The sequence below is a fragment of the Gopherus flavomarginatus genome, chromosome 1 (assembly GCF_025201925.1).
Source record: "Gopherus flavomarginatus isolate rGopFla2 chromosome 1, rGopFla2.mat.asm, whole genome shotgun sequence".
Lineage (NCBI taxonomy): Eukaryota > Metazoa > Chordata > Testudines > Testudinidae > Gopherus > Gopherus flavomarginatus.
This window is the reverse complement of record NC_066617.1, coordinates 128,322,982-128,340,510: the sequence shown is the minus strand read 5'-3', so window position 1 is coordinate 128,340,510 and position 17,529 is coordinate 128,322,982. Positions and strand designations below refer to the sequence as shown.

At 40.6% G+C, this 17,529-nt stretch overlaps 1 protein-coding gene across 11 annotated transcripts in view; it reads left to right on the top strand.

Moving 5' to 3' along the window:
- The window catches only part of LMNTD1 (lamin tail domain containing 1), a 334,417-nt gene that overhangs the window by 165,385 nt on the left and 151,503 nt on the right, over positions 1-17,529 (top strand). For all 11 annotated transcript variants that reach the window (XM_050968522.1, XM_050968561.1, XM_050968523.1 and 8 more), the window contains one exon: positions 574-675. In XM_050968522.1, the coding sequence (XP_050824479.1) occupies positions 574-675 (102 nt within the window). The remainder of the gene's footprint in view (positions 1-573; positions 676-17,529) is intronic.

Below are 17,529 nucleotides of genomic sequence, written 5' to 3'. Positions count from 1 at the left end.
CTGGAATTTTAGTGCTGTCTGAGTTGCTCTCATCCTTTCATTCCTAGGAAAAGGAACACTTGTGGGTTATAATGTCCCCCTTTTTATCTCCCTTGCTCCTATCTAGGAATACCAGAGATGGGTAAAAGTAGAGTTTCAGCCTTAACATTGAATTAAACTCTTTAGGGTGTAGACTGTCTCTTATTTTGAATATCTGCAGCATTCAGCACAATGAAGCCCTGATCTTGATTGGGATCTTCAGATGTAATAAAAATACATACTGATAATGTCCTGAGTTTTGGCAATACCATGTGCATATCTGATAATAAATGTTAGGGTGGTGGTGGTCTTTCCCCTTCATCATAATATGAAGGTGCTGTTCAGAGTACAGCAACTAAGCAGTAGCTGCAGGTATGAGACTGGGCAATGCTGCAGCTTGAACTGAAAAAAGGCTATTGTTTTGCTGTAGCGTAACAGCAAGAAGATTTGGCAGCATAATGGAGATGGTATATAAAGAAACTAATTATGACTTTACAGTCTCTTTGGACTATTTCCCCCCTGCGCTCACAAAGAATCTTCCTTATCCTCAAACAGCTCCTCTCTGAAGAGGCCAACAACAGCGCATTCATTGAAAAGCTGCAGTCGGAACACAGGGGGAGACAACAGCACACTGGAGCCCTGGAGGCCAGGCTAGAGGTCAGTGTCTGTCATTTTGCCGGTAATTGCACTCCCATGCCACTATAAAGGGAACTCTTAGAGGCAGATGGAGATTTTCCATTTAGTTTCCCTGTATATATTTTTTTAAATGTTCAGTGTCTCCCCTATAAAGTCAGTCATATTTTCTGTTAATAATTAGGGCCTTGGATAATTCTCCATTCCTTGTTGAAATTTTGGAGGCATATTTTTTGGCTGTTTATTTTTGTACTACATAATAGAAAATAAACATGACCTTGATTAAAAGACCATCAAGTATCTTGTCTGTGACCCACACTATGGGGCAGATTCTCTGCCCTAACCAGCTTCTGGAGCAGAAGCCTTTCCTAACATTCCTGCTGAGGATGCCCTCGGTATGGAGAAGTCAGCAGTGGGGCATAGACTAGGCAGAGCCAACTCCTACTCTTCTCTCCCTGCAGGGAACTTTATGAGGGATAGCAGAGGAGTGGCCTTTTAACAATCCACAGATGATTTATTTTCCCAATTTGCAGTAGCCCCCAGGTTGTGCTGCTCAAACTTGGGCCAGGGTTAGGGCTGGAGAAGAGAAAAAACTGGCTTCTTGAAAGTCCCCCACACTTTGGTGTAAGGAGCAGAAACTATGTGTGGTGTGGAACCTGCCTCTGTAAAAACAAACTGTGTCCTGGGGGTTGCTTACAGCCTGTTGTGCCCAGTCACAATAAAATAGTGGTTCTCAAAGTTTTATATTGGTGACCCCTTTCACACATCAAGCCTCTGAGTGTGACCCCCTTTATAAATTAAAACAATTTTGAGTATAAAAGAAGTATTATAAATGCTGGAGGTGAAGTAGGGTTTGGGGGTGGAGGCTAACAGCTCACAACCCCCCATGTAATAACCTCACAACCCCTTGAGGGGTCATGACCCCCAGTTTGAGAAACCCTGCAATAAAAGCACAATTTGCTATCGCAGTGTGGATGGCACCTAACTATGTTCTAACCCAGCCTGTGAATCATGCTGCAGCCTATGGCCAAAATGACAGACATTGAACCATTCTCTTGGCTGTAGTACTTTTCAGAGGCATAGTTAAGTCTAATTTACACTGCAAAACTAAATCATGCTTAAAATACATTGGGGACAATCATGTAACTGATTCCACTGACAGTTGTTTTTACAAAGTAGAAACACCCTCAGGTTTGAAACAGAACAAAACCCCACCATCTGTGGTGTAACTGAAGGCCAAATTTAACCTACTAGATACAGGGAACTTTGTAAAAAATATGAATTATGTAGTTTAAAGCATCTCAAAGTTAAATTCCACACTTGCATGCTCTGTAACAGTTAGTATCAAAGACATGGAAGGTTGGATAAAAATCCAAACAAGAACTTGGAAGTTTTTCCTCATAAAATTTATCAGAATCTGTTTGGTCTGGAACATATGGCTAGAAATCTTGTGACTACAGACTATTTTGCTAAATTGCCAATGGTTCTTGTTTCCTGCCAAATCAGAATTACTGCAAGAATATCCATTTCATGTGATATTTTGGTACTTATCATTCAAGATGGAACCAGGAAATTGCAAAGGAATGTTGAAAAATGTAACTATTTTTTGCAAAATGATGCTTTGTTTTCTGGTATGAAAATAAGGTTCTATTCTGGGATCTATTCTTATTTTACCTAATCCTGGTCATCTACTCTAGCAACAATGGAAACCTCACAACCCTGGTATTTAGAACCAAATATTTTGAGTGGCATAAAAGAAATAACAATAGTAATGCTTTGCACTTCTATAACACATTCTGTCTGAGGATTGCAAAACACTTCACAGATATTAATGAATTAAGCTTCACAACATCCATCAGGGCAATATTGTTCTCCAATTTTACAGGGGGTGAGGAGGGAACTGAAGTTAACAGATGTAATGATTTGGCCTTTTAAGATGACCATATTTTTTTCTGAGAATTGCAGAATTTCTGGAAGTTATTTTAGGGTATGAACCTTTAGAGAGTAGGGCTGAGTGCTGGAGCTCTACTACTACAGAGTTAAATATTTGTGTGTGGATTTACTTCCCCAAAGCATTACAAATAACTTGTCCAACTCCACACAGCAAGACAGTGAAAGACCTTGTAATAGAACCCAGATCCTCCTGACTCTTAACCTTATGCATTAGACACAAGCACATCCTTTTCCTTTCCACAGGACCATCTGTAAGGGTAATTATAAAGGGATTACACCCACTGAATATTGCACATTTATGACAGATCTGTCTGGAATTGATGTGATTTTTAGAATGTGGGTGGATCTACCTACTTTGTTCCTCCGTCCCATTTGTTTTGAATGGACATTTCACTAAAGATAACGGTACTATCAAATATGCAGGAAATTGGCTTTATATCAGCTTTGAAAAAATGTGTGAGAGAGTGCAAAAGTTTACCCAGAAATCTTCTCTTCTCCCTCCCCACTCCACCTTTCTCCTCACCTTTTCTTTCTTCCAGGCAAATGCTACCTGGCTACTTTTCAGCTGGGGCTGCCAGTTTTGTTAAAGTTGCAGCTAGTGAGCTGCCAATAATTGCATTTTAAAAGCATCTTTGTCAGCCTATGCTGGCATTGCTGTTGCTTACATTGGTTCACCTTTCCTATTGATAGAAGCAGCTGCCTATGGATGTTTTGAATTAGCGCTGATGGTAGTGCCAGCCATTGTGCGGAGGGAGCAGATTGATTGTGCCTAACAGGAGACAGTAGGATGCATCAGACAGTGGCTTTTGTAGCACCCAAAGGATGATACATAAACCCTAACAAAATGGGTAGAGATGGATCAAAGAGTAACAAGAACTGAGGAGCAGAAGAAGAGAGTGAAAAGAAGTATTGAAACAGTCTGCACATCCTGGAGCATGTTCTGGATATAGCCATGGCAATTATTATTAGAGAACAAATAAGCCTGGATTAGAGATCACTTTGGGCCACCTATATTTCAAGCATACCAGAAAAAGGGCTTTCTTGCAGTGTGCTTGACGGCTGTGCTCAGACTTGCATCACTCAGTGCTCTGGCCTACAAAACCTGGATATTTTATTTGATGTTTGATTTATTCTTGAGGAAGCAGACTAACAACTCTGCTGTGGTGCCTCCAGGTATTAATTTCAACTGAGGTTACTTCATTAAAGTGTCTAACATAGTTTTGCTTCAATACCTCCTACAGCAGGCAATGACTGCATGGATGTAGCCAGCATCTATGTATATCGTGCAGAAGGCCTGAGAAGTCATCCCAGGCGTGCAGAACATACACCTAATGTAGAAACAGGGTGGGAACTAAATGTTCCTGATGAATAAGACCTGAAGCAATATGGCTATAACTATAGCTTCCTTAAAGTTATGGGCAAATATTTGCTCCACTGTAACTGATGTGTGGAGGAAGAACTTCAAGAAAAGCTATCCCATGTCCTGCTTCGGAACCATCTCTGGTATTAGGAGGCCATGAAAAGCACTTTAAGAGAGCTGCATCATTGACAAGTCAATGTGTATCTGGATGCAGGAAAACATAACTATGAAGAACCAAACCAGATGAGGCAGAAATTAGTTGCCAAATTAAAATCCCTATGCTAGCTGTACACCAAGTTCCTGACTGAATGCTGTGGTTCCTTCAAAAAGACCTGTAAAAATATCACACTGTACCCTTAAAGGAAAACTGAGAAGTAAGATAAAATCCTAATCACTATATCTAATTGCATAAAAGAGTAAATCATTAAAAAATTAAGTGTCTTCAGTGTAAGGAAAACAATTGGGCAAGAAGCTAGACAATGTAGTGAGGCAAATTACAACTGAAATAACAGGTTTCCCATTAGAAAGCATGGAAAATCATTGTTCAGTTTGTGGCCCCAGGCCTTAATTACTGTGTATTATTAAAACCCTGCTCTGAAGACGAAATTAATTTAGTCATACTCTTTTCTAGGAGGGCACTAATTGCTATAGTATCTGAGTGCCTCACAAATTGTAATTAATTTATTTTCACAATAAAGTTGTGAGTTGAGGGGTTGGTATTATCCCCTTTTTAAAGATGGGCAAGTGAGGCACTAACATTGAAGTCAAAAGTATCCACTAATTTTAGATGCCCAATATGAGACCCCAATGACCTGATTTCTTGGGTACTTAGCATCACACAGCACTTTGTATATTCAGAGCACAGCTTCTACTGATTTCAGTTGCAGCTATGAGTGCTCAGCACAGCAGTTTCAAGTTGGGTACCCACAAAGTGAGGAACACACAATTAGTAGCCATCTGTGAAAAGCCGGGTTTAAGTGACTTTCCCAGCATCACACAGGAACTCTGTGGTATAGTCAGGGGTAGAATTCCTTCCCCCGGGCCGCCATAAACAGCCTTAACTGTCATTTATCTTACTGCAAACTCTGCATCACTTGCTCACACCTTCCAGCTTCCGCAACAAATAATACAGGGGTCCTACAAATAACACCCTCATTTACTACACACAGACCCACCAACAGCAATTCCCCAGGGCAGAACAGAAAATGGGCAAGGCCAGGGATTCCACATGCCTGCCCAGCTGCCTTAGCCGCTGCCAGTACCAACATGGGCGCACCTAGGAGCCCTGTGGCCCGCCCAGGCAATTTAAAAGGGCCCAGGGCTCCTGCCTTAAATCACTGAGGCCCCTGGGCAATTGCCCCCTTTGCCCCCTCTCTCGGCAGGCCTGACTACACAACCCTGATTAAGTCCCAGAGCAGGACTATCCTGTGCACCGACTGATGAAAGGGTTCTGTGAAAAAAATATGGGATCATGTAAAAAGACTGTATTAAAATGCATATGCACAAGAGGGTAGAATATAGGTTACAATGGCAATCTAAAGTCTGGCAATTCCCAAAATCTGAATGCATGTTACACTCCCAGACCAGAGAGAGTTCAAAATGGGAGCATTTTAATAAACTTAGAATCTAACCCCCCCACCCTCCCCAAATGCACTCATAGCTTGCATAAAGACAGTTGCTACTGTCTCTCTCTCTGGAGTACACCACACTACTGCTACAACTACACTCTGCTCCCCAGAGCTCTGTCTCTTGATCCCACCAGCAGAACATCAATCCTTAAAGGGACAGGGTGCAGGTAAATATAACCCTGGCATTCCTTTAGGAGTGCTACATTGTCCCCTTGTCAATGTAATGTTGTCCCAACATTTCTGTTAACTCAAAATACATTCATCCATCCATCTGACTCATTAGCAGTAGTGTACAAGCTCCAGATGCTCCTGATTGCATCTTTGTCTTGATTTTATTTCACAAGTTCTGGTATTGATGATGGAAACTTCTGGATCTCTCTTCCGTGTATCTTGCCAATCAAGCAGGAAGTTACTGTGACAGTTCTAGGTCCAAAGTCGAATAGAATGGCCAGTTCTGCACAGCTGAAATTCCCAAACATATATTGATATCTTATGAAATAACAGTTCCTGTATGATCAGTAGTATACTCGTACAACTCAAAATCATTAGGCATATGGCAAGCCATTTTGAAAACACATCTGCTAAATAAACCTCATAAATTATCCAGAACTATAAAACGTTCAGTCTAGAATGATATCCATGCCATTAGTCAATATAACTTCATTTACCAATATAATATCAGTCTTGGATAGAAAACACGATAAGGTAGAGAAAATAGGTACTTGGCATGGCATGCGGGATTGACTTCACAGTTGTCACATTCCATGCCTTGTGGATAAGTTATTTTCAAACTCTGCCCCTTTGTCATGATGAATCCTTCTGGTTAAACCAACTTTTAAAACAAAGTAATTGAAGACCTTGTCTGCCATGGTCTTGTCTGATTTTTCAGTGGTAGCATAGGTTTGGACATACCTAGTGAAGTGATCCACTATGACTACACTTTATTCAGCTCCTCATTTGCTCCTTTCTGGATACAAAATGTTAATTGAAACAAACAAAAGGCAGATCTCTGATGTTACAGAATTTTCCCAACCCCGGCTAAAATTCAAGTCCCTGCTCCAAAACATGGAGGTGCTAAAGCTTCTCAATGAAATGGTGGTAACATTTTTTTAATATAGACAAAACACTGAATTTTTCCCCATAATCTTGTTCGTGGAAATTGCTGAACCATTTTTGCTGAAACTTTCCAAAAATAGCCTGAGGCAGACACCCAGCATGGAAAATTTCACCCTGAATGGCTAACGTTTGGCGAAGTTATAAGCAACTAAAAATAGGGCCCTAGAATGTAAAGTGGCAGGCAACCTCAACTATAATTTAAAATGATAGATTGTAGCTTCCAACAGCTTGAATCTTTTTGATTTCAAGCATTTCCTACTGGGAAGCTGATAACTTTCAGTCCCACTTTGCATCATTAGAAGAAGAATCACTGCTGAGAAAAATAACTAAAATGGCAATCCCTAATCAGAGAGACAACCAGAGCTGGCCGTTGGGATGCACAGAAACCTTGACCATGGTCCCTTGCAGAATTTGGGGATGTAGAAATGTGTAGGAATAATAAGGTGTTATTTTAAGTAATTAAAATATAAGATGGGCTCAGGAATTATTTTTAATGGTTTTACCTTTTTCCACTACGTAGACTACTTCGTCTGCATTGAATTTTTGAGAGATAAACCAGTTCAGTATATATTTTATAAATGTATGAAAAGATGGAGCAAGCAGTTATAAGAACAAATATGAGTTAAGCGAAATATGTCACTAACTAGTTTAGCTTATATTTTACCTAACCTATTTTACAATGGTACAATGCAATAGTCAAATTAAGGTTATAATTGAAATATAATCAATAAGCCAATGGTTCAGTCTATCTGGATTGTCAGCTACTACAATTAGTAATTACATAAAATTATCATGAACAAGTTAAGGAAAACAATTCTCTCAGGATTTTAAAAGAAGGCTGAGGGGAGAAACCATTCCCATTGATCTGAGTCATTTAGCTAAGAGTCTGTTAAAGGCAGAGGCTGTTACTTGTCTTGGTTTTAAGGAAGTACAGTTCTTAAATTGGTTTCCTGGTAACTTCCTCCTCTGGCTGCTCTCTCCTGTTATGCTTCACTGTTCACGGAAATCATAGCAAGCTTTAGTCTATTTCTCCTCCCACTTTAACACAATACCTGCATCTTTCTGGTTGTCTCTTTACACAGATCCAAAATGGTTTCTAAAATCCTGCACTTTTAGCAGCTTTAGAAGAACACTGGTTTAAGGCAGATATCTCTTATGGTATATGTAACAGATTTCAGTGTTTAGTGTCTACTTTGGGGAATAGTTAGTGACACACAGAGCATATGCACATGCTAATGTGTGTTGGAGTGATTTGAGCATTCTCAAATTGCTTTACAGAAGGGATCTCTGTATTGATAAGACGTAACTTGAAGCCCTTTCACATGTGGGGGGGAGGGGACTTTTGGTATTTTCTCTCTGTGTTGTAGACTTCAAGCTTGTCTTAGCCAGTAGTCAGAGTCTTTCACCTCTCCTTCTTTGGATGGCCAGTCCAGGGAAGAGAGCAGGATGCAACTTCAGGTGTCATATTGATGCAAGAGCCCCTTGCCCCAATTCCTTCTGGATGACTAGCATCTTTTGTAGGGATCAGTGACTCCCCTACTCCATCCCAGGGGACACACGACTCCAATTAGGAGTTCCAGCATAGAAGCTATAGTTCAACATGGACCAATAACTTGGCACTTTGATCTTGAAGTCACATCAGTGATTCTTGTTTAGTGTGTACATGTCTTGTACCAATTTGTTGATAACCACAAGTAGATCTCTCTCAAAAATTGGATGTAAGAGAGTGCCATATGCTAAGAAACTGGTAGGCAAACTTCTGTTTAGGCCCAAGATATCAATGTCTTAATTGTTTAAATATAATTAATGGTTTTCAGCATCTACTCATTCCCACACATCCTCATGACAGCAAGTTAATTATGACACTGGGAAAGTAACCCTAAGAGGTTGGGGGCAGAGTTTAGTGACCTTACACAAATACCCTTTTGGCTGCAAGCCAGCATGTTGCTTTGGACATTTCCCAGTTTCTAGATGATAAATTTGTTAAATATTTGAGCAACTAAAGTTATTTGAATCTAAATCCAAATATGTACCCAACATATTGCAGGATTGATTTCAACGTGTGTGTCTTCAAAAGTAAGTTCTACTGCTTCTTTTGCAAGAAGAAAGATGTCCTTGAAAACATAAACTAATCACTAAAGTCCCAGTACTACAAATATTTATGCAGGTGCTTAAATTCAAGCATATGAGTAGTACTATTGACTCCATTGTTTGAAATTTTGCCCCTGATTTATATCAAAGAGCATGAGTGATTTAGTGTTCCCAATCTCCCACCACTTTAGTCTTACTTAGTCAGTATTTATTCATCTAATGAAGCTATTATAGTACATTTCTGGATATTTTTTCTTAAGTTTGCAGTGTGTTTTCTTTTGTCAGTTGATGGAACAATAGGTGAGCTATCCATAACTGCTAAGTTTTAATATATAATCTTAATAACTGACCATAGAGGGTTAAAAAACTCCACTGTATCTAACAACTTTCCAAAGCTCTCCTCACCTCTTCAATTTCCCTTCCATTTGAGCAGCTCAGAGGAGGATCTGATTTCTTATACTTGGAGGAAGAAACCCTAATATGGCAAGATATTGCTGCATTTGAGTTATGCCTTAAAAATAAAAGATGACAGGCCCTGAACTAAGTTGTTCGCATCAGCATCCAAACCAAAGCAGCAGCTTCCAGTTTGCTATGTTAATAGAAGAAAATCCTATCAGTTGATTTTGCATATCTATAACTGAATTAATGTAGAGGATGTAATGTTGGCAAACATTATGGGATCTGGGTGAAATCTGTCAAAAACTGTAAACTCTCATTTTCTAAATTCCCAAATACTGCATATTAATATAACCTGGAGATTTTTAGGTGCTGACTATTAAAAAACAAAACAGAGAAATGTATAATTGAGCATGTTCCAAGTTTTAAACAATGAACAGTTATTTTAGTTGTCATGAAACATTTGTGCCTTTGCGCATTTTTATGTAAGAAAAGTAATGAATTTGCATGCCAAAACAAAGTGACTTGTTAATTATGCATAGTATTATATATTCATCAGATGCCAAGGGGTTTGGAAAGGTGGTGTGACCAACATGTATGCTATTGCCATCTGCAAAATGACAATGAGATTAGAGATGGATAGAGGATAAATTGGTGGCAAGATTATTGTAACCTGAGGGAAGGAATTGCTGGAATTTTCCAGTAAGTAATATTGTCTGCAGAACTGTGTAGGCAGAATAACTACAGCTTAGTGTATTGGCCTCTATCTAAACATCATAAAACACATTTATAATAGAAACATATTTGTGCTTGTACTGCACTACAGTTGATAAAATGGCTTTGGAGCAGGTGGATTGTTGCAATTATGCAATGGATGGGAAAGACCCTGAAGGTCTGTAGGAGCTAGATTTGGTCAACAGGGACTAGTAAAGATCTCTAAACATCCAGAACACTGGAAAATGAACAAAGCTTAGATTTTGCCAGGCTTTCGGTCATCTCTCAGCTAACTGCTGTAGAGCTGTGAGCACCGGAAGCTGAATGAGGATCTCAGCTATAGTCTTTTTGAGGTATGCTGTTAAGGGTGATTTATTTACCTACTTCTAGACTCTTTGGCAACCAGAGATGGAATGAAAAGTTTGAGACAATATGCAGTACAGGACACTAACTGAAACTAGAATAGGCGTTTAGATCATCTCACATGTTGATCAAGATGCTAAATGATACCAATGTGGCTGCATTTAATTAACATTATTATGTTATGTAATTATTTATTTTACTCCTCCCATACCATGGCTTCATTTCAGCCAAGCATTTAAGCATGTGTTTAACTTTAAGCACAAATTGGGGTCTGTAAGCATCAATGATCTGTAATTAATAATGAAAGTTACTTTTCAATCTCAATAGTAGCATTTGCTACTCTAATCATTACAATATCACCCCAGAGGTGGTTGTTCACTATAGCTATTTAAACCTCTTGTAAGAAAATGCTGTTTTTCTGAAATCAAAATATTTTGCAAAAACAATTAGATTTCTGCCACCTTTCAGATTTGTTCCATGAGAATAATTCAAAATGAAATTTTAATTTAAATTTTTTCTTTGAAAAATTGAAATTTTCTGTGTAAAACTGCTAGTGAAGTAGTTGCATTCAATTTTCCATTCACAGAAATAAAATTGGATTTTTTCAGCCAGCTCTGTTATGTCTGCTTTCCCAAGACAAATTCATGAATGTTGGTGCCAAGTAACATTTTCAAAAAGTTTTGAAGTGTCACTAGGGGAGGTTTTGGAATTAATTGATAAACTCAACATTAACAAGTCACCGGGACCAGATGGCATTCACCCAAGAGGTCTGAAAGAACTCAAATATGAAGTTGCAGAACTATTAACTAAGGTTTGTAACCTGTCCTTTAAATCGGCTTCGGTACCCAATGACTGGAAGTTAGCCAATATAACACCAATATTTAAAAAGGGCTGTAGAGGTGATCCCAGCAATTACAGACCGGTAAGTCTAACATCGGTACAGGGCAAATTAGTCGAAACAATAGTTAAGAATAAAATTGTCAGACACATAGAAAAACATAAACTGTTGCGCAATAGTCAACATGGTTTCTGTAAAGGGAAATCATGTCTTACTAATCTATTAGAGTTCTTTGAAGGGGTCAATAAACATGTGGACAAGGGGGATCCAGTGGACATAGTGTACTTAGATTTCCAGAAAGCCTTTGACAAGGTCCCTCACCAAAGGCTCTTACGTAAATTAAGCTGTCATGGGATACAAGGGAAGGTCCTTTCATGGATTGAGAACTGGCTAAAAGACAGGGAACAAAGGATAGGAATTAATGGTAAATTCTCAGAATGGAGAGGGGTAACTAGTGGTGTTCCCCAAGGGTCAGTCCTAGGATCAATCCTATTCAATTTATTCATAAATGATCTGGAGAAAGGGGTAAACAGTGAGGTGACAAAGTTTGCAGATGATACTAAGCTACTCAAGATAGTTAAGACCAAAGCAGATTGTGAAGAACTTCAGAAAGATCTCACAAAACTAAGTGATTGGGCAACAAAATGGCAAATGAAATTTAATGTGGATAAATGTAAAGTAATGCACATAGGAAAAATAACCCCAACTATACATACAATATGATGGGGGCTAATTTAGCTACAACGAGTCAGGAAAAAGATCTTGGTGTCATCGTGGATAGTTCTCTGAAGATATCCACGCAATGTGCAGAGGTGGTCAAAAAAGCAAACAAGATGTTAGGAATCATTAAAAAGGGGATAGAGAATAAGACTGAGAATATATTATTGCCCTTATATAAATCCATGGTACGCCCACATCTCGAATACTGTGTACAGATGTGGTCTCCTCACCTCAAAAAAGATATTCTAGCACTAGAAAAGGTTCAGAAAAGGGCAACTAAAATGATTAGGGGTTTGGAGAGGATCCCATACGAGGAAAGATTAAAGAGGCTAGGCCTCTTCAGCTTGGAAAAGAGGAGACTAAGGGGGGATATGACAGAGTTATATAAAATCATGAGTGATGTTGAGAAAGTGGATAAGGAAAAGTTATTTACTTATTCCCATAATACAAGAACTAAGGGTCACCAAATGAAATTAATAGGTAGCAGATTTAAAACAAATAAAAGGAAGTTCTTCTTCACACAGCGCACAGTCAACTTGTGGAACTCCTTACCTGAGGAGGTTGTGAAGGCTGGGACTATAACATTGTTTAAAAGGGAACTGGATAAATTCATGGTGGCTAAGTCCATAAATGGCTATTAGCCAGGAAGGGTAAAAAATGGTGTCCCTAGCCTCTGTTCATCAGAGGATGGAGATGGATGGCAGGAGAGAGATCACTTGATCATTGCCTGTTAGGTTCACTCCCTCTGGGGCACCTGGCATTGGCCACTGTCGGTAGACAGATCCTGGGCTAGATGGACCTTTGGTCTGACCTGGTACGGCCGTTCTTATGTTATGTTCTCATGTTCTTATGCACTAAGTCCTGCCTAGACTTAAAGAGACAAGGTGGGTGAGGTGATATCTTTTATTGGACCAACTTCTGTTGGTGAGAGAGACTTAGGCTTTAAAGTGTCTGTCACATTTGAAAATGAGACTTGTGCTCCTAAGTCACTTCTATGCTCTTCAAAATTTTACCTAATTATGTTTTGGTCCTCCTAAAAATTTGACTAAAAAGTGAGCTGCTCAATAGCTCAGATCTCTAACTGGATTGTAGAAATCGTACATTAACTGACAATCTTTTCTCAAACTTTAGCTGTGAAGTGCATTATTTTTGTTTTAGTAATGACCTCATGGTTAAGTTTGCAACTGTATTTCTATTATAAACCCAACCCTGGCACCCACACTCTAAAAACCACCAAAAAAAGTCCTATTAGGTTCAAATTAGTAGGTTAGGCTTGGGGCCAAGGTGGACTAGCAGATTTTTCTGTGTTAAGAGAGCAGATCTGTGCATCAGAGACTTTCTTCTGAGACTCTGGGTATGTCTACACTACGGGATTATTCCGATTTTACATAAACCAGTTTTGTAAAACAGATTGTATAAAGTTGAGTGCACGCGGCCACACTAAGCACATTAATTCGGCGGTGTGCGTCCATGTCCGAGGCTAGCGTCGATTTGTGGAGCATTGCACTGTGGGTCGCTATCCTGTTGCTATCCCATAGTTCCCGCAGTCACCCTCGCCCATTGGAATTCTGGGTTGAGATTCCAGTGCATGATGGTGCAAAAACAGTGTCGCGGGTGATTATGGGTAAATGTCGTCACTCATTCCTTCCTCCGTGAAAACAACGGCAGACAATCATTTCGCGCCTTTGTCCCTGGATTGCCCTGGCAGACGCCATAGCATGGCAACCATGGAGCCCGTTTTTCCTTTTGTCACTGTCACCGTATGTGTACTGGATGCCGCTGACAGAGGCGGTACTGCAGTGCTACACAGCAGCATTCATTTACCATTGCAAGGTAGCAAAGATGGTTACCAGTTGTTCTGTACCGTCTGCTGTGTCATTGTAAATTGGCGATGAGATGACGGTTATCAGTCATTTTGTACTGTCTACTGCTGTCATGGGTGCTCCTGGCTGGCCTTAGCTGAGGTCGGCCGGAGGCGCAAAGACAAAAATGGGAATGACTCCCTGAGTCAATCCCTCCTTTATGGTTTATCTAAAAATAGGCCTGCCTAGAATATGGGGCAAATGTACTAGAGAACCAGTGTATCGGAGAACCAGAGAGCACAGCCGCTCTGTGTCAGAAATGATGAGCTGCATGCTATTCACGAGGGGTGCCCCTCAAACAACCCCACCTGTTGATTCCCTTCTCCCCCAACCTTTCTGGGCTACCGTGGCAGTGTCCCCCATTTGTGTGATGAAGTAATAAAGAATGCAGGAATAAGAAACACTGACTTTTTAGTGAGATAAAATGAGGAGGAGGCAGCCTCCAGCTGCTATGATAGTCCAGGCAGGACATTAAATGGTGCGGGTTATAGGAGCCCAGCATCCTGCTGCTATGATAGTCCAGGCAGTACAGAATCTTTTCTTTAGACGTGAAAAAGGGGGGGCCGATGGAACTCAGCCCCCAGTTGCTATGATGAGGACGGTTACCAGCCGTTCTGTACCATCTACTGGGAATGACCGGGAGTCATTCCTATTTTTACCCAGGCGCCCCCAGACGACCTCACCTGAGGCCAGCCAGGAGCACTCACGGGCTGATGATGACGATGGATAGCAGTCATATTGTACCGTCTGCCACCGGGGAGGGGAGGGGAGAGGATGCTGCTATTCATTGCCGCAGCACCGCGTCTATCAGCAGCATGCAGTAGACATAGGGTGACATATAAAAAAGTCAAGAAATGATTTTTTTCCCTTTTCTTTCACGGGCGAGAGTAGGGTAAATTGACGAGATATACCCTGAAACACCCCGGACAATATTTTTGACCGTACAGGCATTGGGAGCTCAGCCAAGAATGCAACTGCTTTTCGGAGACTGTGGGGACTGTGGGATAGCTGGAGTCCTCGGTACCCCCTGCATCCCTCCACGAGCGTCCATTTGATTCTTTGACTTTCCGTTATGCTTGTCACACAGCACTGTGCTGTGGCCTCTGTCTATCATAGCCTGGAGATTTTTTCAAATGCTTTCTCATTTCGTCTTCTGTAATGGAGCTGTGATAGAACAGATTTGTCTCCCCATACAGTGATCAGATCCAGTATCTCCCGTATGGCCCATGCTGGAGCTCTTTTTGGATTTGGGACTGCATCGCCACCTGTGCTGATCAGAGCTCCATGCTGGGCAAACAGGAAATGAAATTCAAAGGTTCGTGGGGCTTTTCCTGTTTACCTGGCCAGTGCATCCGAGTTCGGCTTGCTGTCCAGAGCAGTCACAATGGTGCTCTGTGGGATACTGCCTGGAGGCCAATACCGTCGATTTGCGACCACACTAACCCTAATCCAATATGGTAATACCGATTTCAGCGCTACTCCTCTCGTCGGGGAGGAGTACAGAAACCAGTTTAAAGAGCCTTTTATATAGATATAAAGGGCCTTGTTGTGTGGTCGAGGGCAGCATTAAATCGGTTTAACGCTGCTAAAATCGGTTTAAATGCGTAGTGTAGACCAGGCCTAAGACTACTTTTCCAGGGCTAAAGTCTTTACTGCTTATCAGAGGCTCTTAGCTATGTGTATTTAATTTCCCCTTTATTTTGCTTACTCACAGTTGAAGTGAACTTTGAAAAGATTCTCTTTCTTTAATATGAGGTCAAAAACTATTCACTGAATTAAACTCAAATTCGTGAGCAGTTCCAGTGCCCCAAAAGTAGTATTCTCTGGGGGTGGGGAAATCACTCCATTCTGTTGCTGGAGAACTCTGGTTAACTTTCTTTTTATCAATGGAGAAATGGTAATTTGTTCTTCAAATGTCTTGTGAGGAGACCAACAAGGCTGATGGTGTTTGCCCCTTCTGCAAACCTCAGGGAAAATGCTTTCTTTCTCCCCACAGACCTCCAGGTCTTCTAATGCTGCTCTGTGGTTTGCAGCAGATGGATGCTCATTTGATGTGAGAACTACAAGTAGCTTGTCAGGCGGAAAAAGCAAGGGAGCAATAGTGTTTCCCCATTTCCTTCTACTTCAACATTCCTAAGCTTCTCTTAAGCACTGTTGTCTCTACCTGGACCCCTCTGCTCGTGGTAGGCACCACTTCTAAAGCTCACAGGCATTTTAGAGATGGTGGTTGTCTCAGATAAGCCTCTAACCTTTCCAGGAGTGGGTGCACTTATCCAGGTAGAGCTGTTCTTTGGTGGACAGAAGACAGACTTCACTCCAAAGGATCTTAGGAAACGTATATTGGTGAGGTACTCTTGTAGACCTCAGGTAGTCAGGAGAAAGGGGAAGATTGTCTCCTCATTCCTATTTTGCTCTTCAGTTCCATGTTGAGTATTTTTTTAAAAAAAGGTAATGAAATTCTTGCACAAAAATATTTCAAGTTGAAGGCAAAAAATATTTGCTGTACAAATGTCCGTAAAGAGACAGTCCCATCCCTGGAGAGTTTATAGTCTAAATAAAAGACACCAATAGATGAATGGTTGGGGGCAGGGAAGAACATTCAAGCAAAAGGACATGGTAATAATTGGCACTTCCATTAATCCCACCTTTTGTTGTTTTTCTATATAACTTTTAAAAGAAGTAGAGGATGGGTGAGGGGAACAGGAGGAATGTAGGAGTTACCACTGGAAGGGATTAAAGAGAGACTGTGACAGCTTGTCTTCTGCCTAGCCATGATAGGCAGGGTTTTTAGGGCATCATGGCAAAGGTGAGTCAAGAAAGGACTTGGCAGATAATATTACGGTGGTTGTATGGATTTTATCGGGGCAATATAGGTGTAGAGGTGTTTGTGGAAGAAGATGAATAATTTGAAGTAAAGGGTGAAAACAGTGGTGGAGTGAAAACAGGCAAAGCTAGGCTGTGAAGGGCCTTAAAGGTAATGATGATAAGTTTGGATTTAATGCAGAGCTGAAGTGATAGGCAGTGGAGAGGGATGACATTGCCAGAATGACGAACCAAGAAGACAGTCTTATCATTAACACTATCAATGGACTTGAGGGGAGCAAGGGTCCAGGAGCTGAGGTCAGAAAGGAGGAAATTGCTATAGTCAGTACACAAGATGAGAGTATGTGCAGAAGTCCTAACCTTGTGGACAGAGGTTCTTAAAGATGTGTAATAAGAAGTGGCAAGACGTGGCCAAAGCCTGGATGTGTGGGTCTAGAGGCCAAAAGGCATCCTTTTAAAAACTGGAAGTTAAATCCTACTGAGGATAAATAGAAAGAAGCATAAACTCTGGCAAGTCAAGCGTAAAGAGTATAATTAGGCAAGCTAAAAAAGAATTTGAAGAGCAACTTGCAAGAGAGGCAAAAACTAATAGCAAAATTTTGTAAGTACATCAGAAGCAGGAAGCCTGCCAAATAATCAGTGGGGCCACTGGACAATTGAGGTGCTAAAGGAGCACTCAAGGAAGATGAGGCCATTTCAGAGAATTCTTTGCATCGGTTTTCACTGCAGAGGATGTGAGGGACATTCCCATACCTGAGCTATTCTTTTTAGGTGATCTCAGGAACTGTCACAGATTGAGCAGTCAGTAGAGGGGGTTTTGGAACAAAATGATAAATTAAACAATAATAAGGCACAAGGACTAGGTAGTATTCATTCAAGAGTTCTGAAGGAACTCAAATATGAAACTCAATTATAAAAGGCTCCAGAATTGATCCTGGCAGTCAGAGGCCGGTAAGCCTAACTTAAGTAACAGGCAAATTTATTGAAACTACAGTAAAGAACAGAATTATCAGA